This window comes from Dromaius novaehollandiae, chromosome 8, assembly GCF_036370855.1.
Source record: "Dromaius novaehollandiae isolate bDroNov1 chromosome 8, bDroNov1.hap1, whole genome shotgun sequence".
Taxonomy (NCBI): domain Eukaryota; kingdom Metazoa; phylum Chordata; class Aves; order Casuariiformes; family Dromaiidae; genus Dromaius; species Dromaius novaehollandiae.
The window spans coordinates 9161551-9188850 of record NC_088105.1 but is presented as its reverse complement, the minus strand read 5'-3'; the positions used below and the strand labels follow the sequence as shown (position 1 = coordinate 9188850).

The following is a 27300-nucleotide window of genomic DNA, read 5'->3' as shown; positions in this document are numbered from 1 at the left end:
AAGCTGTCACAAGTGCAAGAAACCACCATACAATGAAAATGTGGAAAATAGACCGCAAACGCCTGGATAGAAAGTAAGTCATAAAACTGGCCGCTCAGCAGGTTGTGGCTGTTAATGTACTGGTTACATGAGCAATAGCCCAGCATTTGCCCCCTTTTGGTCATTAAAACAGGTAAGACCTTGAGATGCTGTTGGACTTAAAGCATCACTCGACCGACTTTGAGCCCACGTTTTTCAGAAGCTTAGTTTTGGGGGATGCAGAGCAGGAAAGATACCACTTCTCTAAAAAAGAAAGCTGAAATAGTCTCATGGGAGTTTGAGGCCCAGGAGAAAGAAGTGAAGACAGCAAGAGAAAGAGCATCTCTCAGGAGATGCCCAGCATGAGCACTTTAGCTAAAATCCCTTTTTTTAAAGAGGCTTGGTCAACATCCAATATATTGTCATCCCCAGCTCATTCTAAAGAGCCACAAAAGCAGTTGTCATTTTCTCCTCTCTTTTCCATGCTAATACTTCAAAAACTGTCACGTTATTAAGAGCTGGCTAGCTCACCGATCTTGCAGCTCAACTACAAACCAGGAATTGGCACCAGAGCAGGAACATTTCTAGAGACGTTCCTCATTTCTTGATCATTTGGATCAGTTCTCGGCCCCACAGTATTTAACACTTTGTCAATGCCTTTCAAAAGACATAAAATCGTTGCTGATAGATTTTGCCAATGATAGAAAGGTTAGGGAAAGAGTAAGTCAAGTGGAAGGGAATCATCAATAAAGAACAGTTTGAATGACTTGAAGAGCTGGGCATGCAAAACCTGTGTGTATCTTAACACACCCCAAACTGTGGGCATTCATCTAGGAACAAAGAACATGGACCACAGTCAGAGGTAGAGGTTTTGTCCTGGGAGATGCTTCCTGAAAAAGCCAGAGAGGACTTGCTGCCAATGAACAGCTCAAGACAAGGGCATGAGTTGTATTATAGCTGTAGCAGGCATTGATGGGAGAGCTTCTAGGTCTTGGTCCAGTATCCACAGCTCAGGAGAGATGTAGATAAAGCAGAGAGGGCTCAGAGAAGAGCTGTGATATTGGGTTAAAGGACTGGGAAGCCCCCCAGGACCCAATTCCCCGGGCAGCTTGGCAAGGCCCAGCTGAACAGCCCTACGATGCTGTGCTGCTGCTGCCCGCCTCACATCCCCTTCCTGACCATCGCCCGCATGTCTCTCCCCCAGTAATTGACGGTCCGACCCAGATCCTGGTGCGGGATGTCTCCGACACCGTGGCCTTCGTGGAGTGGACGCCGCCGCGCGCCAAGGTGGACACCATCCTGCTGAAGTACGGGCTGGTGAACGGGGAGGGAGGGAAGACCACCTTCCGCCTGCAGCCCCCGCTGAGCCAGTACTCCCTGCAGGCCCTGCGCCCGGGCTCCCGCTACGAGGTGGCCGTCAGCGGCCTGCGAGGCACCAACGAGAGCGACGCTGCCCTCACCCACTTCACCACAGGTAGCTGGCCGTGGACCGATTCACTGGTTTTCAAACTCGGAGTCTAACTAACCTTCGTCCCCCTGGAAAGGGAGCGGGGAGCCCCTAGGCCGGCTCACTTGCAGCCCGACCAAACCCGGGCACGGGGAAGGCGATGCAGCTCTTCCCCACTGCCACCCAGCTTTGCCCTTGAGCAAACGTCCCTGACCTCCACGAGACCCTGTCTTGTGACATCCCTTGAAATAGGTCCACTGCATGGCGACTCACTGCGTGAGCTCCGCTTCTGTCCGACTCCAGGGTAAATACTGCTCGGCTAAGGATTTTTCCTCTCTAGCAGACCTGTGCAATAGCCGCCTGTACGTTTTTGCCTGCAGTATAGCAGCGATTACCAGCATTTAAAAGGTTCAACCCCAGCAGTGCCTTCCTATCTGCAAGCATTTGTTTGTCTTTTCTAATTGCAATCTGTTTGTGAGGATTAAAAACTCATCCCGGCTCTGCAGAGCATAAACACTGCGGCACAAGTCAGAGCGTCCACGGGCGTAAGGCGGACTGCACCTCTAGCGATCGGTGGAGCCGAGCCAGCGCTATCCCGCGGGGCTCACCGCTGCGCGAGCGCACCTCGGCGAGGCGGAGACACGCTGCTGCAAACCGCAGATGGGTTGGCCTTTAACGAGGGTGTGCGTTTGCATAGCTGGATCCAAATCAAGGTTGCGCCACACTGAGAGGTGCTCAAGTCTGCCTGTGCTTTAGCGAGGTCCTTTTTCCCCCCAACACAAATGAGCTGAGGTTTCATCTGATATAGCAGAAGGAGGTAGCAGCACAAGGAAAACATCGAGGTTAAGATTCAGGTCCAAATTAAAGTGTCTCAGATCCCATTACAAAGCAAGTCAATAAAGCAAAAGAGAGCTCCAGCTCACCCTGAAACAGAAAGCTGCTGGTTTGTCAGCTGAAGTGTCCTCCGTCCATCATCCACTACTTGCTAAACTCCTGTTCAGCTACCTAAACCTCTAGTGCCACAGTCCCTGCTACGTCCTGTGTGCTGCGGGGATCTCTGACATTGCCCTGGGCATCTCAGATGACTCCAGATGCCGGCGTTTAGGTGACTGCCTCAAATACCTGAATTGAGGTGTCAGTCTCAGGGTGAGTCCCAGCGCAGCCACCTCCTTCCACAGCGTCGAGCTGCCTGCGCGTCCCCACGGGGACAAGGTCCCAGCCAGCAGCACGTCGAGCCCATCCTCCCACCAGCTGCAAAGAACACTGAGCCCCTCAACTAGGCTGGAGCCTGTGGCCAAACTTTAAAAACCAGAAGCCAGAAGTTATGCCCTTAATAACACCTGTAGATCAGCGTGCAATTTTCAAATGCACCAAAACTGCGAGAAATGCAGTACTTGAGAGAAATCAGGGACCTTCTTTAGGCACGAGAGGCCTGATTTTAAAAAGATGGTCGTTCCTGTACCTGCTCAGCGGCCGGAGCCGAGGCAGATGCATTGCCTGAGAAATCTGCAGTCAAGTGCCTGAAAGCAACACAGTTAAAAATGTGGTTATCTTATTTTATATCTTATATGAATACTCTAACTGGTCGGTAAAACTTTAATTAATGTTAAGCCTGCAGATAGCTAGCAGGTTTAATTTACCATGTCATAAAGGAGGAGGTAGAGAGCATATTTCAATGCTATTTTATGGTATATAAATTACCTGTCATGTATATTACTGGTGGATACCAGGCTTCCATTACAATAACTGTAGTGCGTGAATTGTGTGTGTACATATATATCTCTATATAGATATATATTTATAACGCAAATTTCACTGCAATTGATTTGCTGAGTTGGCCTTCCTCGCTTTATTTCTAAAAGACAACATAAAAAATTCCCCCATAAAAATCTGATCCAGGAAAGAACAGTAATTACCCCTGTCTCCTAGCATTCAACAACTGCCAGATCCTGTCTCGTAGCGATGCCTACACAGACCTGCAGCTCGCGGGAGAGACGCATTGTGCAAACCCGAGCAGATTTGGTACACAGCCTTAGCAGCGCTGATAAACACAGCGCAGCGTCAGTCTGAACAACCTCTGAACGTGAATGAGTCTATAAAGAAGCTCAAGTACTCCCAAGCTACCCCATCAAAATTTGCAGCAGCTCTGTTCAATGCTCGACTGCTGCAGAGCCCTTTTTTCCCTCTTACGCAGGGTGCCTCAGTTTCCCTCACTGCAAAATAGGAAGAAGTAATGCTTTTCTTCTATAAATAACACGCCGTTAGATCCAGGAGCAACTCCCTGAGGGATGCTGTGACTGCACCCGCGTTGCATCGAGCCGGGCTCGGCCGCGGCCGTGCTGAGCCGGTGCCTCTGTCCCTTGTGTCGCGCAGAGATCGATGCCCCCAAGAACCTGCGCGTGGGCGCCCGGACGGCGGCCAGCCTCGAGCTCGCCTGGGACAACAGCGAGGCCGAGGTGCACAGCTACCGCGTGGTCTACAGCACCCTGGCCGGGGAGCAGTACCACGAAGTGCTGGTGCCCCGCGACAGCGGCCCGACAACCAGGGCCACCCTCGCAGGTAGGCTCCCTCCTCCTGCGGAGGTCCGATTTGGGTGGTAGGAGCCCAGTGTGGCATCTCCAGTGGTCCCATCCGAGCGCCCAGGGCATCCCAGCTAGGGCTGCCGGAGAGCAAAGGGAGAAATGGGGGAAGGAAGGTGTTTTAGGTTGATCTGCAAACAGTATTATTTCCCCCTCTTCCCCCTCCCCCAGAAAAGTAGCATTTTTGTGGTCCAGGCCGACTTGCCCTGGAAGCACACTGGTGCACATCCCAAAGCACTGTCTACATAAGCAGAAGAAATTTGCAAGTCACTTTAATGAGAAAGAGCCCCAAACCTAGGTATCCCATATCGAGCCATTAGGCAGCCGGGATCCCCGAGCTCATTACCCTTTTCCAAATCAGGCACAAAGCAGTTTGAATCGGGGGATCCCATTTTTTCACAGGTCCCCCAGGCATTGCTTTATTCAGGGTAGCACATGGATGCCACCTGCGATTTGCAAATACCGCCCACTCTGAGCGTTGCCAGGCAAGTCACAAACACCCTTTTCAGAAACACCGTGAAAAACAACACGCGATCTGTATTTTTTTCCCAACTACAACTATTTGCCTGCCAAATCTGCACGTCCAGTGGCATTTGGGGGTAAAGAAATGATTTACACACATGCAAAAACACCCAGTCGTTCAGCTTTACATTCACCTAGCTCCATAGCGCACACCACCACATTTTTCGATGCTACACAGCAGCATTTCTCGGTTTCTCTTTGCCCTCCTGGCACCTTCCCAGCCCAAAAAGGGCCCAACTGCTCCTTGGGAATCTCCCCACACTTCAGCCACACGGGTCCATAGAAACAAGTCTGAGTGAAGGCTATAAAAGAAAAAGCTGCCAGGGTGCGGATGCTGCGTGCCCCATTATCGGCAGCATTTATGTGCTGCAGAGGCTGGAATTACACGCCGTGCTCCAGACGCTTCCCTGCCACTGCCAATCTCAGACAGCGTTAAGCAAAATCCCCCTGGACCATGTTAACAACATGTTCATAGATAGCGCTGTCCTTTAGTGCTCTCTGTAATGACTCTATTCCCCTCGGTATTTAGCTGCTCTTCCATTACATGCCTCAACTCCAGAGACGTGGAGGCTTAATCAGTAGCCGTAACTGATTTTTACATAGTGCTTGTTTTCCATCATCATCATCGTCATCATCTAAGTGCATTGCTTCTCGCTCCCAGGGTACTGTATAATAAACAAACAAAAAAAATTCTAATTACAGCAGAGAAATACCACCCTGCTAAAAGAGAAAGCACTTAAATTTGGCTTGAAGGCCTCCCTTTTTCCGCCGCTGGCACTAGCAGCTGTTTTGCGGCTCCGCGGCAGCCCACCAGCACGGAGGTGGAGAGCAGCGGCAGCGCGACTCCTCCTCTGAGCCCCGTGCCCTGAGGGCACCCACAACTCATTGCACCCCAGGCCTGGGACGAAGGGAGGCCGAGAAGGGTGGGAGGAAAGAGACGGCAGCGGACGTAGGGCAGCGCGGTCGGGGCACCGTGGGCCCTGGGAGGGGGTGCTGAGCTCCGAGGGGCGCTGGGTGGCTCTCCAAAGATGGAAATCTCGCCTCGCTTCGCAGAGACACAGAAGCAGGGCTGGAGCTTTGCAAGGCGAACGACAGCAGCCGCCCTCGGCTAGGGGAGAAGAGACCTCATTATATATTTTCTTGCTCATTGTTTCCCCCCCCACCAAACCAATTCCTTTCTCTCGGACTCTTTTCCTCCTTTCCAGGAGACTTTTATTGCTTAGAGGGTAGGAGCAAAGGACAAAGCTCAGTGTTTCAAGTCCATGAAACCACCCAGCCTTTTTCAAAGCTGCGGAAAGAAAAGCGCCTGCCGAGGTGCCCGGGAGCCGGGTCCCTGCTCCAAGCCCTCCTCCTGGCCTGCGGCACCGCTGGGCCTGGCAAGCGCATGTTGGCAAGAGGGACGGAGCAGCAGACGAAGGCTTCCCTCACCCTCGTCATCCCTAGCCAGGGAAGGCGCGTGTCGACGCCGCAGAGGCGTCGGGAGCCAGCGCGTGCTAATCTCCCCAGCGCGCTGCAGAGGAGCGTGAAACTCGTTGCCTCTGACTCCCTTTGCGAGGATGTTCAGCCCTGGAGGGGGATTTATTTTCAGTGCTTGTTTTGCCGAGGCCTTTGGTGGGAAGCCAGCAGCCTCCGCTCCTTGTCCTCTTGCAGAGACATGAGCCTGGCTCTCAGCTAGCCTTAAAAATCACTGCTGGGTTTACAGGGAGATGCTGCCTCGAGGGTCAAGGCAGAGCTGGAAACACAGATTTCCTGGGGGCAGGGCTTTCTGCAGGTGATCCCATGCCCAGCTACCACCTTCCCGTTCTCCTGCGACAGGAGAAAAAACCTGTTCTCCTCCCAGCACCAGCCAACACGACAAAATCTCATGCACTAAGGCGCGCGTGTTCCCCGGGCACCGTGCGAGGCGGGAGGCAGAGGCTGTCGCGGGGTGAGGCTCCCGCGCTGGGCTGCGTTGCGTTACGGCAGGGCCGCCTCGGTGGAAACGGGCTTTGCTCTGCCGGTGGGTTTTTATAGCTTTTTCTAACCCGATGGGAGAGATCAATAACGCGCAGGCAGGAGAGAAATAAAGCCATCAGGAGCCAAACAGAAGTGACAGACAAACGCAGGAGATGCTCCGCTAAGATAAAATAATGATCGGCAATAGGTGCTCAGGAAATTAGCTAGATTAGCTAGATTTCCATCTCCCTTGAGATGGGAATTGCAGAATATGTCAACCACAAAGAACGTGTTTGATTCAGCTCCCAGAAAGACTGTGCCTTTATTAATTAATGTGCATTTAATTTACTCCGCATAATTTATTTTTTTTCAAGAAACCAACCCTGTCACAATATTTGATGTTGAATCACTTTGGAAACAAATACAGTTACTTCATCATTCCTATCAGCTTGCTCTCACTCACACACACAATTTCTGTCTCAATGCAGGCAATCACAGCAGATCTCAGCAACGACTTTAAAAAATTGCTTTTTTTCCCTGAGTTAGAATAATCCAATTTCCCTGGCCAAAGGCGTACATGGGGCTTTTAAAAAAGGGCCGTCTCTTTTCGCTCAAACCAAGACACAACCCGCACAGAGACTTGACAGCCACTAGGAACACAACTCACCTCTTCTACTGGCAATTTCGCTGCCTGAGCAGGGTCTCGGCAACGGCTGCAGTGCGCACCTGCAAACTCAACCCCGAAGGTGCGACAGTGGCAATCAGAGCGGAGGAATGCCGAAATGCTATGGCCCCATGGCCGAGGTGACAGAGGTGTTCGCACATGTGCTCCCACTCGAGTGCTTTCCGCTCACGGTAGTCACTGTGTTTTTCCAGCATCGACCAACCACCCACAACTCCAAAGCCTTCTCCAAAGGCCTTTCCCATCTCAGCGGCAGGGATGGCTTCCAGCAGCCACCATTTAGGTTCCCCGGGCACTGAAACTCTTGTTTTCAAGCCATCTCTGAAAGTGTTGCCTGATGCTCCTCAGAGCATCTCTTCAGCTGTTCAGAGGTGATGAGATGGAGCTATCACAACACGCTTGCTAACGAAGGGGGAGCGGGGAGGCGGGGGAGCTCCCAGCCCAGCAGCGGCATGGCTGCGCACTGCTCTCACTGCTCTCTCTGTGTCTCCCTTGTGCCTCCTGGCAGACCTGGTGCCAGGCACCGAGTACGGCATCGGGATATCGGCCATCATGGACAAGCAGCAGAGCGTGCCAGCCACCATGAACGCCAGGACAGGTGAGCTTTCTGCGTTATGGCACATCACGGGCCAGTATCACACAGAGCGAATGCTCTCCCCTCACCCCAAGCACGCCGAATCTTGCATTCGGAGCTTCACTCCCTCGTGGCAAGGCACTGGCTGTCCTCACCCCCTTCCCCACAGGGTATCAGACATCCACCAAGTATAGCTTGCACTTTGGTATATGCGTCTGCACCACCCAGCTCCCACCACCGCCTCCCCAAACCCTGCAACCCAACCCTTACGTGCCTCCCCACAGAGCTCGACAGCCCCCGGGACCTCCTGGTGACAGCCTCCACGGAGACATCCATCTCCCTGGCCTGGACCAAGGCCAAAGGGCCCATCGACCACTACCGCATCACCTTCACCCCGGCCTCAGGGATGGCCTCTGAAGTGACGGTGCCCCAGGACAGGTCGCAGCTCACCCTCTCGGACCTGGAGCCCGGGACGGAGTACACCATCTCGATCATCGCCGAGCGGGGACGCCAGCAGAGCCTGGAGTCCACTGTGGATGCATTCACAGGTACGGAATGGCACACTGAGCCGGGGCCAAGCATTGCATGGTCAACCATGCTGGCACCTCTGCCAGGAGGCCACATCCCTAGCACAGGAACTGTTGGGATGGCAAAGGGGATGAGAGCAGTGGTAGGGTGGCAGTTCATCCACACAAGAGCAGGTCCACAGACCTGAGAAGCGGGACATCCTAGGAGCCCAGCAGGCTCCCATAGCCCTTGCCATCAGCATTCAGCACACCTGCGTTGTTGGTGGCTCCCATAAGGAAGAGGCAGCAGAGGAGGGAATCAACCTGCACTGTCCTCCTCTGTGGTCAGGGTGGCCTGATTGCCTGTAACAAGGAGAAACCAAGCCTTGAGGGGGCCTCACAAGTCTCTCAGCATGAAAAGCCCACACAGAGCCCCATCGCCCACCACACAGCGCTGGGAACAGAGCTGCTTTATTGGCAGAGCTGAGAAAAGCACAATTTTTTCCCTCCCAGTTATGCCTCTTGATCTCAGCATAGTTTTGGACCAGTGGAGAACCCCCAGAACTGGTATTTTGCTGCGTCTTTTTGACATTTCCTGGACTAGAGCCAGGACACTATAGTTTGAGTACTTAGTATGACCTGGAGGCCAGGATCTGCAGGTGATGATGCTGCAGATAGTCATGCTCTGACACCACCAGGGTCTGACCTCCTGATCAGTATGATCCTTTGTTGGGGCCATATTCCCTGGCAAATCCCAGCCGCAGCCACCTCACAGTAGCAGGTTTGCATCTCCCCCTCTCCGGCTTGCAGGGGTCCGGCCCATCACACAGCTGCACTTCTCCCACCTGACGTCCTCCAGCGTCAACATCACCTGGAGCGACCCATCGCCGCCAGCTGACCGGTTCATCCTGCACTACAGCCCATGGGGCAAAGAGGAGGCGCAGCAGCTCGCACTGGATGGCACCAGCAGACACACTAGCCTGACAGGGCTGCGGCCGGCCACCGAGTACCAGGTGTCGCTGGTGGCCGTACATGGCACGGTCAGCTCAGAGCCCATCATGGGCTCTATAACTACAGGTAACACAGCCACCCCCGCACAGGGCTGAGGGCTCCCCAGCTGGGTTCAAAGAGGGACTTGAGGGAGATGCTTGGCTTGAAGCCAGCAGCCAAAGTTGGAGTTGACAAAGCAATTTGTTTTCATGCAGAAGAAGCAGTCAGACTTAGGAATCATTTTGTGGGATTTATTGCAGGTTGAGATCCTATTTCACAAGCTGCATGACCACACCTCCTACCTCAGGCTTCTCTAGACACTGAGCCCATATACCAATTCATCTCACTTTTGTCTGAGACTCTTCTTTGACATGGCAACAGAATCTAAAACAATGCCAGCGGATTAAGCATTTTATCCTCCCAGAATCCCAGAATCCCCACCTCAGCCAAAAAACATATTTGCTTTTTAGCTTGTGCTCCAAAATCCCCTTAAAACCAGCATCATCTGCCCTGCTTAGCTACAGCAACCGTAACCACGCTCAGCAAGGCTGGCATCGGGACTGGGACCCAAGCCAGGCGGGGAAGCAGCGGGCAGCCGCATCAATGGCCAGGGACCCCCATCAGCACTAAAAATCATCCCACAGGCGGTTCAAGCTACCTCGCCCCCAAAAAGATTGGCAGGCCTGCTTTGCTCTTCCAAACTGTAGCGTAGGCCAGCGATTAGAGCGCAGCTTCCCCTGTTTGGTGCTGGTTTTGGAACAAGCGCACACGCAGCTGTGCCAGTCCTGCAGCCCGGCCTGGCTGTTAAAGCGGGAATGGGCAGACCCTGGCTCTTCGCCCGCTCGCACGGTGTTGGCTGCGCAAGCTCCGAGCCGAGGGCAGTTATCTGCACCAGGAAAGGCAGTCTGATGGGAGTGCGCCTGTCTCTGACACCTCTGTGTCCTCCTCCGTCTTGCTCAGGGATCGACGCTCCAAAGGACCTCAGGGTGGGCAACGTGACCCAGGACTCCATGATCGTCTACTGGAGCCCTCCCATCGCGACTTTTGACCACTACAGAATATCCTATCGGGCTGCTGAAGGTAAGAGCACAGCCAGCTCTTGCTTGTGCTCCGAGCTGCACTGCTGCAGACCCCTCCCGGGCTGCCTCCAGCGCCGTTTGGAAACAAGCCACCTCCCTAACCAGAGAGCCTCCTGGCATCCCTACGCAGGGGTGCACCTGCAGGCGCAAAACTCACTCAGGCCACCTGGCACCAGCCTCCAAGGGATGCCTGGCCTTGCCCTCCCCTCCCAAGCATCCCCTGTGGCCCCAGGAAGGGACAGGGCAAGCCGTGCCGTGATGCCAAATCTCTTTGCTCTGCCCCTGCAGGGAGGACAGACACCACCGCAATCCCCAGAGATGCTACCGAATACGCCCTCCACCGCCTGCAGCCCGCCACCGAGTATGAGATCACCGTGAAGAGCGTGCGGGGCCGGGAGGAGAGCGAGCTGGCCTCCCTCACCGCACACACAGGTGGGAAGGAGCTCCCCAGCAGGGAGATAACAGTATGACAATGCCATGTCCAGCCCCAGGCTGTCCTGGAAACTGCACAGTCACATTGGCACCATCTGCGAGGTGTGAAGGACACCCACACCCACCAGCTGGGTGTCTTTGTGGCCACAGTTCCATTAAACTATAATCCCACAAACAGCTCATCTAAATGATGAGTTAGGCTCATGGGGGCCTAGTGTGGACTTCTGTAATACGTCCAAGTAAAGTCTTTCCCATATATGCATGGCTTGTCACAGAGGGGAATAATAAATCTACTAGGCACTAGGCATGGGGAGGCCAGAGACATGACACTGGGTAACAGGAGCCATAATGATCTTTCCTAAAGGAAGTACAGACTTCCATAAATAATCCCCAGGGAAAGGTCATGTCAGAACCCTGACACAAACAGAGAATTAAACCTCTCCTATCCCCAGACTGTCATCAACATCCTCATCAAAAGGCTCTTTAGAACCTAAAAAAAAATGCTAACATTTTAGGCTGTGTGTCAGGAAAACCCTGGAAAAGCCCAACCCAGGTAACAGAGCAGTGCAAACTACTGACACTTCTGATATTCAGCCAGGCCAGAAATAAACCCTCCATTACCACATATGTGCCTGATCAGCATGAGCCAGGGCTAGATCAGAAGACAACCTGGGAACGGCCACAAGAAATCCTTCCAGAATGGAGTTCATAATTCAGAGTCCAGATGCTCTTCACGCCTGTGACTTGCCGAATTTCTCTTTCCTGTGCAGCCATGGATGCCCCCTTGGGTGTCACCGCCACCAATGTCACCCCCACCGAGGCCCTGCTGCAGTGGAACCCACCGCTATCGGACGTGGAGAACTACGTCGTCGTCCTCACCCACTACACAGGTATACAGAAATCTCTGTGTTTATCTGTATCTCCAAGCTGTGAGATTTGCCAGGGACTTTATTTCAGCTTACTTCCATCAGAAACAAGAAACAAGACTATGCTTCAGATCAGACACCATCACTACAGCTCAGCTGCCAAGCAGCAGCTCATGGTGTATCAGCAGTGTAATTGCTTTTGCTCATAAGATGATATCCTTCAACACATTTCAGAGAACCAGCCAAAACACCTACCCTAACCCATCTTCTTTGGCTTTCAGTTGCAGGAGAAACAATTCTCGTGGATGGAGTCAACCAGGAGTACCAGCTGACCAACCTTCTGCCCAGTACCACCTACACAGTCACCATGTATGCTACCAATGGGCCTTTCACCAGCCAAACCATCAGTACCAACTTTACAACTCGTACGTACAATAACCTCCTCCACTCCCAACTGTTACATGCCTTTAGTCATTTGTCCATACAAGGAAAAGAAGCCAGAAGGGCTGAGCCATCAGAGCTCGTTACATATGTGTGGATGTAGATGTAATCATGTACCAAAAGGACACCCAAATAGCATGGCTTGGGCATGGCACAACAACTGAATTAGAATGACAAGTATAAGCCATCCTTTTCATAGGAATTGTTCTTTCAATGTCCATCCATCCTTTTCTTTGATTTCCCCTAGATGTGGTTTCCAAAGAAGAAAAGACCCTTGACAGGGTCTTTTTCTTGCCTTAGAACCCGTTTAGCTTCCAAGAAGCTTGACAGACCCTATACTACACCCATTTCAGAGCCATTACCCTTCAGAGAGAGTGCAGCTAGAGGAGCACATTTAGAGGGTTTGCAGAGCTCTGTTCCAAGCTGAGGATGGGTAATCTGGCCTGGATACTGAGGGCAAGGACAAACTTCTGGCTGTAGCACAGGGCTGTGAGGCTGAATCCCAGTTCACTGAGCTGGGGAGCTGCTGGGGTGGTAGTGTGTGTGTGAACTTGCACTTCCCTGGGTGCCTATCCACTCTTGCAGTTTTGGACCCTCCAACAAATCTGACTGCGAGCGAAGTCACCCGACGGAGTGCCCTTCTGTCCTGGATGCCTCCGATGGGAGAGATTGAGAACTACATCATGACCTACAGATCGACCGATGGAAGCCGTAAGGTGAGTCCTCTCAAAGAATGAGGCTCATCAAGTCAGGGAAAAACATGACCGTGGGAGAAGCGAGTAGGGAAAATCCAAAAAAGCAAAAGAGCAATGCTTCTTAAGCCAGGAAGACCAGAAGAGCAGACACTACTTTCTCCATAAGCAATATTTACTTCACATAAACAATTGAAAAAGCATGAAGAGAATGCCTAGGGCAAATTTTTTATGCCCACCTGCAAGTCTGGACAAAGAGGGTATACCTGGAAAGTTTGAAGGAACAGGGGAAATTCAGATCCTTTGAAAACACAAGCGAGTGGAGGCAGGAGAAAATTAGCCATCAAACAGAGCAGCTAGAGATGCTATTTGGCCTTCTGGCAAATAAAAACATAGATAGAGACAGCTAATTAATCCTGCAGTACAATATATTTGATTATTTAATGAGCATGCCTGTACTTGCCTGTCTGGAAGAACTGCTCCAAACTATCAGAAATACGTCACTGCAGATTGTGTCTTTTCCTTTGCCAGCGTGACTTGCTCACAGTGGCCAAAGGATAACAGCTTTGCAGAAAGGGTTCAATACAATGCTACGTGGCACTGGCTGAAGACCAGAAAAATTAACGTGACAGGAATCAACAGAGCCGAAACTGGCCGATAACCAGGTTTGGCCAGCTCTGCTCCTTACAGTGCTCGGGCAATCTGTCATGCCCTGTATTGAGGGCATTTAGATCCCAAAAGAGTCAGTAAATAAAGCACACTGACTGCGAACATTTATATCTTTAGGAAAGAGAATTCAGCCTTGTGTCCAAACCAACTATCTTTGTCTCATCCAAACCACCCTGAAGGCTAAATATGTTCATGGACCTCCTGCTGGCTTTCTGCACTGGTCTGAAGTCCATCTTAAGTAATTTGGGCCTTTTCAACATCATATCACATTCTATGAAGGCCCAGGACTACTGTCAAATGATTCAGCTCTCCATACTCCCTGGCCTCCTCACATCGGCCCTCTCTCCGGCTGATGTTTAAAGAATGTGATCCCAATCCCTCACTCTCACTGAACCGCTGGTAAACTGGGGGTGATGAGATCTAGCTGCAAAGAGGAAGGTTGAGGGCTTAGTTCACAGGTGTGTGTCAGTGTCCTCAGTCAGACACCAAGGGCGGTAGTTGTTTTCGGCTCCCTTCCCTCCCCACTTGCTCCTTAGGCTCCTCATTGCTTTTCTCATCTGTTGCTCATCTACCTCCTTCTGGGACCCATGTACAGGAGCTGATTGTGGATGCTGAAGACACCTGGATCCGTCTGGAGGGGCTTTCGGAGACGACAGAGTACACCGTGCGTTTGCAGGCTGCCCAAAATGCTGTGCGGAGTGGCTTCACCTCCACCACCTTCACCACGGGTGAGCGCTCTTACCACCTCCACGCAGCCAGGCAGGCCCAGCTGCGCCGCTGGCAGCACGAACCACTGCTAGGCAAAGAGGATGGCCTCCTTCAGGCATCGAATGGTTGGTGTCTGCAGCCACCGTAACCCTTACAGACAGAGCACTTAGCTAGCAAGACTGAAGGTGGCAGGAAAGTGTCATTATTGCCCCATTCTTTGCAGCCATCCACATAAGAAACTGTGGAAAGCATATAGTCCCTACCCTCTTTGAAAAGCCTTGCAAGAGCAGGCACTTAGAGTGCATTTAGTTCAGGGCTGAACCCAATTGCATTTCTCCTGGACTTCAAAAGCACTAAGAAGCCTGAAGATGAAGTCCATTCCCCTGCACTGAATTTCCTCCCCTTTGTGCTCAGAGTTCAATCCATTCTGGTTACATGCAAAGGTCTTTTCACTTGCTTTTAAGAGATAATAGAAACTATTTATGTCAACAAAAAGGAAAAGACTCTTTTCTAATATTTCTATAGATCAGGCTTTCCTGTTGTTCTCACCTCTTATGTGGGCACATAAAGCTAGTACAATTCAGGCAGGTGATGGAAAAATGTGTGTAATCTTTGAAGCTGCTCTGGAGTCAGGGATGAAATTGCACAGGGTGGGATTCTCAGGTAGCATAAAACAGCAAAAACCCACTGATGGCAGGCAATGGGAGCACTGTTTCCATTAAACAAAAATGTTGGACCTTAACAGTGTTCAAGATGCTATTGCTAGCTGACGCATCATCTGAACACAAGTTTAATTTGCTTTGAAGGTGAAGATGGACATTAGCAGGAAAACAGTTTCTCCCCATCTACCTCATAAGTCTGTGAAACAGAAGCATCCAGGAACGACCACTAAGGCAAAGCAATCCGCAGCCAGAATCCCTTAGCTAGAAAACAGGGTCTCTGATTCAATTAACTCTGACAGCATATTTGGGCACTTTGCAGGAGAATGAGAAGTAGTGTTTGCGGAGGAAAAAAAAGCCAGGCTTAATTTAAAATGCTTTGCTTCCTTATGTTCACAGTACACATCCCGCGGTTCTTTCATTCTTTCTGACATATCAATAGTTCTGCCTCTTTGTTTCATGTTTGTGTAAGATTCTTGGGGAACTGTATACAGATGGGACAAAAGGAAGAAAGAGATACAGTATTCATAATTTATAGTGGTTGGAAATGTCTTTCAAGGTCTGCTTGGCTTTTAAAGATATGAATATAAATTAAGAAACAAGTAATCTCCGCAGAGCTCAGGGGAGTCTGAAGTGTCTGTCTTTGAAGCAGTTTTCATTGTTTAACACTAGAAAATGCAAACACAGTCTCATTAGACCTTGCATGACAGATCATGGAGACGGGGAAAAAAAGGGGGGGCTCTTCAATCTTTGGACAAAGTGACAACCATTGAGTCTTCACATCACAAGCGTTTGGAGAGTGGCGGGGAATATACCCAAATGGGAAATAACACAAGGGCTGAACCCTGGCCCTGCCACCCTACCAGGTGTCTCACATTGGTGATGCATGCACACAGTTTGCCATTCACACCCTCTGAGGGTGCAACTGCAACCACCCTTGTAGATCATTATCAGACGTCGCTCAAAATGCCACTCATTTACCCACCATCCAGATGTGCCAGCAGTGACTAGAAGATGCAAATCCCCCTTTTGTGCTAAACAAGAAAGAAAATGAAGCCAGAGTCAGGCTCTCACTACTGCTGAAACGTCCTGAGATCCTGTGGTTAAGACTCGCTGCAGTTCATACCCCCAAATGAGAACGTGTCTTTTCCAGAAGACAACGGAAATGGGGCCACAAAGCCCAGGCTACCTGTATCTAACAGATCTCTTACATTCAGTACCACTGGGGCCTAATTCCTGCTCAACTTGCAAGTGACAATCAGCCCAGTATAAGTCTGACATCATTTACAAGGACATGAATCGGGAGAATTCCTCTGGAGTCAGTGAAGTCACGTACTTATGTAGAATTAGTGATACCGAGAGGAAAACAGGTTTTGGTACTTCACAGCTGTCCAAATATGCTGATGACAGCTTAAACCCCTCGGTTTCAGAGGCTATGCAAAAAGATTTTCCAAGAAGTGACATTTCTCATCATTCGCAGTGATGTTATCATGCACCTTTCCGACAAGGGAAACACGAGAGATTAATTAGTATATGCAACACATTTACTTCATTAAATTCTCTGATGCCTTTGACCAAGATTTAAAGTTACCACTGCCTCCCAGAACAGCTCAGGACACAGAAGTCAAGTTAGACCCTTCCTGGATTGTAACCAGCTGGGGCCGAGGCTGGCCTCTGCGGCGCACGGAAAGGGGGTCCCCCTGCCTAAGCTTTGCTTCTTTAATTTTGCAGGCGGTCGTGTCTTTGCTAATCCTCAGGACTGCGCCCAGCACCTGATGAACGGCGACACGCTGAGCGGAGTCTACACCATCTCCATCAACGGCGACCTAGGCCAGAGGGTGCAGGTGTACTGCGACATGACCACGGACGGAGGCGGGTGGATCGTAAGTAGCCATGCGGGGCTGTATCCCGAATGGGGCCTTTCCCCTGCACCTTTCTTCCCTCCCTGCTGGGACTTAGAAATCATGCCAGGGCCCCTACCTTTGCAAAGGCAATGCCACCACTCCAGGGGGATGGCGGGAGAGGCAGGATCATGCAGCAACCATTCACCTGCAGGCTGCAATGATTTTAAGGCAAGAAGGAGCAACAGCAACCAGGGAGGGCAAAACATCTGGGATACCAGGCATCACTTTTCCCTTCCAACTTTGCTTCATGCTGTGGCTGGCTTAGGAGCAGGAGCACAAAAGGAAGGAGAAGTTACCAAACCTGCCTTTTCCTTGCATATTGGCTACCCAGTCTCAGTCCTCAGTCTCTCTCCTGATCATTTGAGCAACATCTTTCCTGAGGGCACAAGTTGTCCCTAGAGAGGCAAGGTGGCACTGTGCTCCCCCAAACCGGTCTGCAGAGCATGTCCCATCTGCCCACCCTCAGCCCTGGCTCCTGGCTGCTCCCCAGCATCGCGGCCACGGCTGCCCACCACACTTCTGCACCGCTCTCCACATGAAAGGCAACAGAAAACATAGTCCAGTCCATGGCTCATGTAATAGACACTACATCAAACAGCACGATGGCCCCAGCTTTATCGCAGAGGCACCAGTGCAGTGGGACCAGAGATGGTTCCTTAATAACCAGCGCTCCCTCCTGCAGCAACATGGTTTTCCTAAACCTTGTCCCCCAGCAAGGACGGAGCAAGCCCCATCCTGCTTAACTGGAGAGCTTTGAGGACAACCCAGCAGCGGGATGCCTGGCCACAAGCCCAGCGAAGGCCCCAGGCATGCCCATGGCAAAGGAAGGCAGCAGGATGTCCCATCCGACAAAGCTGCCGGGCAGAGCAGGGCACCGCACCAGGCGGCATCGGAACAGGCTTCGTACTGCACACTTCATTTCCCATGCCACAGGGAGCAGCCCACGCTCCAGCACTAGCAGTTACACTTGGAGAAATGCCCTTTGATTTATTTGACATGTTTGCCGTGCTTTTGGGGAACAAAATCTGAGAGTGAAGCTGAAATTGATTTATTGCTCTATAAAAGAAATTAATGGCTAATAGCTTTCAAAGCGAATGATTCATATTTACTGCCTGCAATAGGAAGGTGTCAGGCATCAACTGGATTGGATCTGCACAGGAGCATTCTAGAGGCAAATGCCCATTTTGCTGTCGAACTGCAAAATCACGGCTCGACTTGACTTAGACGAACTGGCAACTTAAGTAAAGAATGCTCTGCCACTTTGATTATATTTGTGTCACAAACACTCACTTACATGTATTACACAAAATTCCAGCAGATGTGCAGTCAAAAGGAAAAAGAATGGGATCCTTCAAAAGCTGATTTCTAGCACAGATCTTTTTAGCCAAAAAATTTACCTCCATCTCACTCTGCTCCAAAGCATCCCCTCAGATATCACACCAGAGGACCTACAGAAGGAACCAGCTAAATGCACAATCACATGCTAGAAAACTAGAATCACTGTGTCTGCGGGCGAGCAAAAAGTTTGAAGGCCGATTCCTTGACTCTAGTCCTATTATAACACCCATTTACTGCGGACATCATTTAACATCTTTTCAGTTTATCCATCTGCACTTCAACTATCCTTAGCCTCACATGGCTGCAATTAACATTAACCAAGAAAGCATTGCAATTTTCTCCCCTAAAAGGCATTACAGGAGGGCACAGTATTCTCTTAATTTTTTTGTAGCCCAAGGCCTAGCTAGGCCATCACCCTTCCATTTTCTACCCCTACAGGTATTCCAGAGGCGGCAGAACGGGCTGACAGATTTCTTTCGGAAGTGGGCAGATTATCGGGTCGGCTTTGGAAACCTGGAAGATGAATTTTGGCTGGGTAACACCTTCACCGTTTTGTCTTTCACTGGCGCTGTCAAAGCCAAGATTGCAGCAAGCAGTGACTCACACAGTTTACCTCTGCCTGCTTAATTCCTTTCCCTGCCTCGTTCAGTTGGTAGCTCAGCTGTCAGCAACTTGCTTTTTGCCAGACTTCTCTTTGCATTCCCTCTCCTTCAAAACCATTTTTCTGCCGTTGTTCATTCCCTGCCCTTAGGATTAGAGCAGTCCTACATGGATACACAACATCAAAGTGAGTTACAAAGGCCAGCAGGTCCCTAGTTTGTGAAGCTAATATACTAGGCTTTCATTCTGACTCTGGTTAAACCTCACGTCAGCAAAATCCCAGCATTGGACTGTTTTATCCAATTCCTTGGACCATTTCTGTTTGCCTCATGAATGTCCTGTACAACTGAATCACTCCATAGATGTCTCCAAAGAGAAGCCCAAACTGAGAAGGGTGTACACGGGGGGACTTTGTAGGCCAGAATTTGGTGTTTTCCTTGGATAATTAGAGTTTGTACCGGTGGCATCGCTGGCTCATAGGCCTACCCTGGCTTCAGTGAGCAAGACAGTTGCCCAAAGAAAATAAGAAAAGGGTAAGTGGGAGACTCAGCACAGCTCTGAAATGGAGCGCTCTCCCATAAAAAATGAGCATGACCAAGGCCAGCTCTACAGTGTAAACACACTCTGGCTTTTAAGGGAGTTTACCACCCAAAGCCAAGGCAGATTTGTAACAGGCAAGCACCAGGACTCCACAGCTGATTACCCCCAGATTCAGCGGTGCTAAGGGGGAACAGAGAGTTCAGACCCAGCCAGTGCCAGGAGAGAAAAAAACCTAACCAGAAGCACAGTTGCTCTGTGGTTGCTCTCCTCATTTTCATTTCCCAGAGCTATTTGCCTAGAGCTTTTTCAGTTTGCTCACAGAGCATATCCAGGCACCGGCTCTCACCAGGTGTCTCGCTGCTTGTCTTGCCAGGCTTGGACAACATCCACAGGATCACCTCCCAGGGGCGCTACGAGTTGCGAATAGACATGAGAGACGGCCAGGAAGCAGCATACGCCTACTACGACAAGTTCTCCATCGGCGACTCCAGGAGTCTGTACAAGCTCCGAATAGGAGACTACAACGGCACCTCCGGTACAAACTCAGTGCTAGCCAGCACCTAACGTGTTGTAGGAAGCTCCTGGGACTGGTGGGTCTGAAACTGTAAAGGAAATCTCAACTCAAAGCTGTTTCTTACCTTCTGGAGCAGCAAGGCACTAATCCATAGCTCTTTCTGCCTTCCCATAGTTCATCACGTAAACTAGATGGATAAATCCCTTTAAAAACACAGGGAATTTTCCATTGGAGATTAGACATTTAACATAGTAGCCCTTGCTGTTCAGATAATCAGGTCAATAGTCAGAGGTGTCATCTCACTCAACAGTAACCGCAGCTCACTCTATTAATGCCTTGCCATGCTGGAGGGTGAATTTATTACCCTCCCACAGCAATGGAAAACCTGCAATCCTCTGCGTAGTTTCATCATATAGGAGCCAAACACTAGCTGGTTTTGCAAGGATGCTGTTAGACCTGCTTGCTTGGCTGACAGCAGCGCTGGGCTTTGCCGATCAGAGAGCTCCCTGAGTACAGCCTCACACTGAAGCACCCTGGGCTGCAGGATGGCAGAGGGAGGGCACAGACAAAACGGAGAATGGCTACAGCTGCAATCACTCTAGCTGGGATAGAAACTTCTAATGACTGCAAACCTCCACGATCCAGATGAAACTTCACTTCTATACCATTAGCAAGGAACCCCACACCATATCTCAGACACAGGAATTTTCCCATACAATACCTGCTACTTGCCACAGGGATAGTAAAGATAGGGAACTGAACACAGCACTCGCTCTGATCCTACATTTCAGGACGCGAGCCTATTGCCAAATAGGCTCAGGACTCAATCTATTGCCAAAATGCCAATGACAATGCTTCAGACACAACACCCGCCTCTTCCCCATTCCAACTCTTATTCCAACAGTCAGATCAAGGGACTTCAGCTGCGCCTTAAGAAAAGAGAAGAAAGGACTTGCCAACTTGTTCATTGCTGAGAGGTTTTCTAGAGAGCCTCTCAGCATCTGTTCATTGTCAGGACTGTACACAGCTAATATAGGTCCACTTCATACTCTCTTGAGGACTCCAAAGAGCAGATTCAGAGTGTCTCCCGTAAGTACATCGCTTGACTGTAGTAATGACCATCACGTATTTATTGTTTTAAATTCAAGGGAACGAACGGCATTTCCAGGTGCCTATCCACTAGCATGCCAACTCTCAGCTCCCTGACAAACCCAGAGAAAGAGGCACTACTGATGGCCATGCTGGTCTCCTACAGTCAACTCTCTGAATGAGGTCCTGGGCGCAGCTGGTCCAGGAGGTCAGCAGCTCTGTGGTTCTGTAATTCACTTAGGAATCATGACAGCAAGAAAAAAGAATTTAGTTTTAACTAAATTAACACCAGTGTGAGTTATTCTTCCCAACCTTAAGAAAATCAGGTCTAGGGTCCAAACCGTACAGCTCATGTGTGCTTCAAATGAGTTCAACACACAGTCCGAGAAGAAAAGCAGCCCTGAGCTTTGTAGCAATTCCCCTCCTGCCTCCCACCCCGAAGGAGCACACATTCACTGCTTGCTTGCTTTCTGTTTCATAGTTCTGAGGGTCTGAGTTGGAGGCAACCAATATTTACAGGAAGCAACAATCTTTCACACTGGCTCTTCTTTCACCCAAAGGCAGGTTTCTTGTTCCTTCATAAGGAGGGGAGAGCAGGTTAGGCATTTGTGGTGGCATAAGATATCACATGCCCTCCAGAAAGCTCTTCCCCTTATCCAAAGGGAAAAAAAAAAGGGCCAAACATCTTGGCTCAAGAGATGAATGCTTATTCACCTTTCAGAGAAATAGTTTCCTTTGGCCAATGGGAGGGGAGGAGGATGGAAAAGTCCTAAAGTCACATAGCTTTTATGATCCCGATCCAAGTTTCCAGAAATCAGGGATGCCCAAGTCTAGGACTGAATTCCTTTCTGAAGCACTGAAATTTAGATTTGGATCCAGATTGCAGATTGCCACTATATCCACCAAACCGAAATAGACTCAAGGATTTAGTTGAGTCTGTATTGATCCTAAACCAACAGCAAAGGATCTCAGATTAACCAATTGCTAGCAATTCTGGTTAACATTATTCCCCCACGGTCTGCAGCTGTTTGAGCTGGTGATCGACAGGCTACCAGACTGAACATTAACGTGTCGCAATTTCCTAGTGAAAAGGCCGGACCGCTTGAGCACCAAGGTGCACAACCCAAGAGCAACCCTGTCTGTCAGTCACCCTTAATGGCACCTCTTTCCGCAGGGGATTCCCTCACCTACCACCAAGGCCGCCCCTTCTCCACCAAGGACAGGGACAACGACGTCGCCGTGACAAACTGCGCCATGTCATACAAAGGGGCCTGGTGGTACAAGAACTGCCACCGGACCAACCTCAATGGCAAGTACGGAGAGTCCCGGCACAGTCAGGTAAGGGCTGAAATCATATAGCACTCCTTCTAACGGTGCGACTCGCCACCCTGTGTTCTTGGGCCTTTCCCCATTTTCTCATTGCCTGACAAATTCTGTTCACTGGCTTTTTTTTTTTTTTTTTTTTTTTTTTTTGAGGCAAAAGTGGTGCCTCCTCCCTCCTCAGCAAGAGAGCAAACATAGGCTGGGGCTGCGGCTGTGGTCAGTGCTCAGGAGTCAGGAGCACTTCAGGAGTCATCCCGCACCAGCTGCAGGAGCCACCTTTGAGCCATACAGGCTGATGCAATACCTTATATTGGCTGCCACGGTCATTTACGATGGCAGCTTGCTAAGTCACTTTAAAAAAAAAAAGAAAGAAAAAAAAGAAATGTACCAGATTTGATCAGGAGTCTTTGAGAGGCAGGAATGACCAAACAAGCCAGAGCAGCATAAGAATTTCTTGCTCTCAGCGTAACAAATTCTTTTCTTCCTTCCAACACCTCTGCAGAGTTCAAGTTTGTTTCCTTCCTCTCCCACTCTTGTTTCATGTTAGGTTCTTTCTTCACCCTGTACCTTTCTCTCCCTCCTGCCAGGGGATTAACTGGTACCATTGGAAAGGCCACGAGTTCTCCATACCCTTTGTGGAAATGAAGATGCGACCCTACAACCACCGCAACATCTCTGGGAGGAAGCGACGGTCCCTACAGCTCTGAGTCCGCAGGACCCCTCTCCCACTTCCCACCACCTGACCTTTTCTGTCATTCGTTTGTATTTTATAATATGAAAAGGGATAAAAAAAAATCCTTCTCCTCTGAGATAGCAACCTGCCCCTCACGAGTCCTGGAGGGAACCACGGCACAAGTAAAGGCTGTGGGAAAGGAAAGACCTCATTGCTTTGCATCAGTCCCAGAGAAATACCAAATTTCCAGTCTCCCTACCCCAAAACTCTTGCCCTTAACATGAAAAGAAAGAGAGAAAGAGAGACAGATTTTTGATATTTTTTTAAAAGACTTAGAAATCCCCAGCAACCCCTGTCAGAAGCATTTCACTTGCCCTACCACCACCGTCTCTGCTGTGGCACCCCTCCCCTGCTCTCCGAGTGCCCTCCCCTGTTCACCAGCAACCCTGATGGGGACAGGCCTGGCCACAGCGCAGGGCAGACCTCTCTTTGGACAGGCCACCTCCCTGCAGCCTGAGACCTGTCAGACTCTCAGGCCACGTGGCAGAAACCTTCACCCCCGGGATCTTGATGCAGCCGTTTCCACCCTGTAAGAGTGGCCAGGGACACCAGTCCTCTTCCTGCCTCCCTCCCTCCGCTCCGACGGGGAGCTTCCCGTCACCCCACAAACACCAACTCTTCCAGCAGGTGGGAAGCCTCTCTCTCCCTTTGGCCAAGGGTGCACAGCCTGGTTATCCCTCTCCCTCCGCGTAGGCACTGTATGGGCGCAGACAAAGTGAGGACGAGAACACGAGGCAACACGTACAGAGTTTTGGCTAGTGTAGATCCCACCGGGAGGGCATGGAGACCATCGGCATAGGCAGACGAATTCTAGAGCCCACAGTTCACGCGTTAACCCCACCAGCACATAGTCCATCACAGCCAAAGTCATCCTCTTGTAGATGCAGTGTAGAGGAGCAGACAGTATAGACCGAGAGCTGTTCTACCAGCCAGGAGCACTTGAAACATCATCCACTCCTCTCCTCTGTGAGCTGAGCTCATCACGCTTATGGTGCATGGTATTTATCTGGGTTATGTTTATCTCGAGGGAGAGGAAAGGAGACAAATCAGACGACTCTGGAGAAAAAACATTTCCTGCAGCCTTTACGTCTAACTAGGACCCATTTCTTCTACTATTTTTATATGCCACCACATTGTCTCCCACAGAGGTAGCTGGTCCCAAACCAAAGAGTGTCAGAGAAAGGCCAGCAACCAAAGGAGTTACCAGATGGCTACGGTCCAGCTGGAAGCCAGCAGAGTATGTGGCAGTCATCGGCACAGCCCAGGAGCCAGACTCACGGACCTCTCTGCGCGTGGGGGGAACGGTGATGATGCCGTCGAGGGAAGAGAAGTGCAAGCTGAGAAATGCCCATTCCCTTCCTGCTCCTGCACCATCCCTGTTCGCTGTGATCGCAAGAGGGACACAAATTTGCAGTGCCTTGGTATCATCTCTCTAACGGGAAATTCAGCTGTTTCCCTTCCTTGAAGGAAGGCCTAGTCCATTAAGATTTGTACAGCACTTTGAGACCCTGGAAAGAACCGATAAGTTTGTTCTTCCTGTCCTTTACTTCTCCTTTCTTAAAGAAGCTAGACCCTTCGGAGAGCTCCCTCTGTGCTCTGCTGTCTTTGGCACCGCTTCCACTTACCACAAACAAACATCACGCTGGATTTAGTCCTCTCTGCTGAGGGCTCTGATCAATGCTGTGCATTGTAGTTGGCCTGGTCTAGGAGAAAGGACTTGTCCCCACTTCTGAGTCTTATGTGCAAGTACAATGCAGCTCGTATCTGGGTTCACAGCCGAGGGAGCGCTACAAATGCAAAACACTGCTTTTCGATTTTGTCACACTGAAGCTGCTTTGTCTTAAGAAGCACTTCCAAAAGGCAACATAAAGGCATCTTTGCAGTGGTTTATAGTTCAGGCCAGTGTCTCTTTCATAGTCATACTCCTAGGTTTTCTGATGTTACTCACCACTGATGTGGAGCTGAAGGACATTAAGCAGGAAATGCAGCTTACTTATCCATGCCATGTCCCGGCACACAAAAACATAGCTAACCCAGAGGTCAGGATTAGATACAAGGTTGAACCCTTCAAGTGGTGAGCTTACAAGCTGACATGGACAGTCTGACCTGGAGGAAGGATGCTGTAGCTCAGCAGCACCTCACGTAAGTGAGGCATCTCTTCTTACAGCCCATCGGTGTCAAATCAGGCATCAAGCAAACCATCTGACTGAGGAATGGATCAAAGAGGATGAAGAAAACGGGATCTCTCATAGGATACAGCCAGTGTCACAGATGGCAGCATCTCACGCTTGCTGAGCAGCCTGCCTCATTTTAGGCCCCAAAAGCCAACAAGAAGCAACAGGCAGAACTGATCAAAACATAAGAAGCCCCCCAGTAGATCTGCACAGTAATATTTTCCGAATACGACCAAGAGTTTATAGGTAAGAAGTGTGCTAACAAAAGCCCTGTAGTCCAGTGGTTATAACTAGGACCAGAGACTGACAGTCAGTGGTATTCATTTCCTGTTTTAGAAAGTGGTTCAGCATGGGTGACCGATGTGGTTTGCTTATCTACCCAGTGGAAATACGGGAACTCAACATTCACTGTCAAGCACAAGGGAAGAAACCTCTCTCTTTTTCATAAGTATAAAACAAAAGCAGAAAATCAAAAAATGCGCTCGACCAAATCACAACCTCATACATCCATATCAGAACCCAGAAGGAGCTTTCTATCATCAGCCTTGTTTTTCCAGGAGTTTCAAAAGAAGACCTTCAAAAAAGGCTGATAATTCTTTAAATAAATTTCCTGTCATATGTTCCTCCCTCCCTGCTGATGTCGCTCATCCCTTTTATAAGTCTTGTAGCCAGGATGAGAGCACCCAGTTGCCAGAACTCCATCATCAAGGCAGAAGGACACACTTGGAGATAATGTCTGACCTCCCAGTCTTATTATAGGCTGAGACGGGTCCTTCCAGAAAAACAAATAGGGAAGTTAGCAGCAAGAAGCCCTGGCTCCTTCCTGATTCTTCTTGCAGTTCTCCTTGCTCTGCTTCCTTCCATAGGCATCCAGCATCGCCTTCCTGAGGAGTCAGGGGCCACCTTTACCTGGACAACACTATTGCTGCAACCCTAATCTCACACTGAGAGCACCAGGGTGTTGCATTCATTACCTTGGTGAAACACAGTTTCTAAAATGGTTTAAGGGAAGATGCCTGCACGTTGTGGTTTTGTTCTCATGGTGATAACCCAAGCAAAGTCTAGGCAAACAATTAGCAATGACAACCTACTCATTTTGCTCATTGTGCCTCATTTGCATGGCCCATAAACAAGATGAATTTTTTTCAGAAATTTGTTTTTCAGCATTGCCTGATAAATGTTTTTTGGATAAAGTTCCTGCCGCTGACTTCAAGCATATTTGTGCTTAATATTAATGCTGCAGAATGGCCAAGTGATTAAATACAGTCTCTTTTTACACTCCATCACTGGTTGGGCAAGCTCCTAATTCTCCAACCAGAACAAATAGGTCTTTGTCCCTCATTAGCTTAGCTGTCAAACTGAATGAGATCTTGGCAACAGGCTGGAAAGCCACCAAAGATGAAGCTGGCTCCTGTGCCACGTTCATCTCCAGAGACCTTAGCTCCTGCACTTGAATCATCTCCAAACTCCCTGGTGGCTCTTCTGCCCATCCAGCTTGCAAGGCCAGGCCCCCAGCTCGGACCAAGCCCCAAAACGAACCAGAAACCACCACCCAAACTACACTGCCACATGCAAGATGTCAAATCCCAAAGCGTCAACAGGGAGCAGCACGTCTGGTCTTTCTCCCAGCAGAGCACGGCACGTGCCCTGGACCCCCACGGCCTCCAAAGCCACCTCTGCTTTCTAACCCAAAGCCCTGCTTGTCCCTGAGGATGGGAGACCTTCCTGCTTCAGCAGCCGAAGGAAGCATTAGAGCCTAGGAGCTATCTTACTCCCTCGCCAGCAAAGCCCACTAAAACCAACCGGCAGCGTTCAGCTCGGTGAGGAGCATTTTGATGCTCGGCTGCTTTCCCAACCCACAAGCGAGGAAACGGGCGGTGGGAGGCTGCTGCCGAGCTCGTCTGCACGGCCAGCAGCTCCCAGGCAGGCCGGGGCAGGCACCGCGCTTACCGGCACTGCGAAGTGCAACCGCGGCCAGGAGCTCGCCGACACAACTCGCCTCCAGTAATTTCAGCACCTCTGTCCGCAGTCCCACCTGCTGACACACGGAAATGGGAATATTAAACACGCGGGAACGCCAGGGGACTTTTACACCTCTTTCCCCAAGTTTAATTCCCCCGTTTCCGTTCCTGCTCGATCTCTAAGCCCACCTCTGCTCACCTCCTTAAAACGTAACCAAAGAAGGAAGGCTGGAAAGGAAGAGCTGCTTTTAGTAAAGCCGCCTTAACAAGGCATTTATCAATGACTAGTCTGGTGAAGGGAAGAGGCCCAGCAACAAGCTCATAC

The 27300-nt window shown here is 50.3% G+C and overlaps 1 protein-coding gene across 1 annotated transcript in view; it reads left to right on the top strand.

The window, feature by feature from the left end:
- The window catches only part of TNR (tenascin R), a 91626-nt gene extending 65587 nt beyond the window's left edge, over positions 1-26039 (top strand). The window contains exons 7-22 of the mRNA XM_064515606.1: positions 1223-1492; positions 3839-4024; positions 7692-7781; positions 8042-8305; positions 9074-9340; positions 10214-10333; positions 10621-10764; positions 11535-11654; positions 11912-12055; positions 12657-12787; positions 14028-14160; positions 16531-16682; positions 18480-18576; positions 19555-19716; positions 21959-22122; positions 22695-26039. Of these exons, the coding sequence (XP_064371676.1) occupies positions 1223-1492; positions 3839-4024; positions 7692-7781; positions 8042-8305; positions 9074-9340; positions 10214-10333; positions 10621-10764; positions 11535-11654; positions 11912-12055; positions 12657-12787; positions 14028-14160; positions 16531-16682; positions 18480-18576; positions 19555-19716; positions 21959-22122; positions 22695-22814 (2564 nt within the window). The 3' untranslated portion in view covers positions 22815-26039. The remainder of the gene's footprint in view (positions 1-1222; positions 1493-3838; positions 4025-7691; positions 7782-8041; positions 8306-9073; positions 9341-10213; positions 10334-10620; positions 10765-11534; positions 11655-11911; positions 12056-12656; positions 12788-14027; positions 14161-16530; positions 16683-18479; positions 18577-19554; positions 19717-21958; positions 22123-22694) is intronic.
- Positions 26040-27300: the final 1261 nt, after the last annotated feature.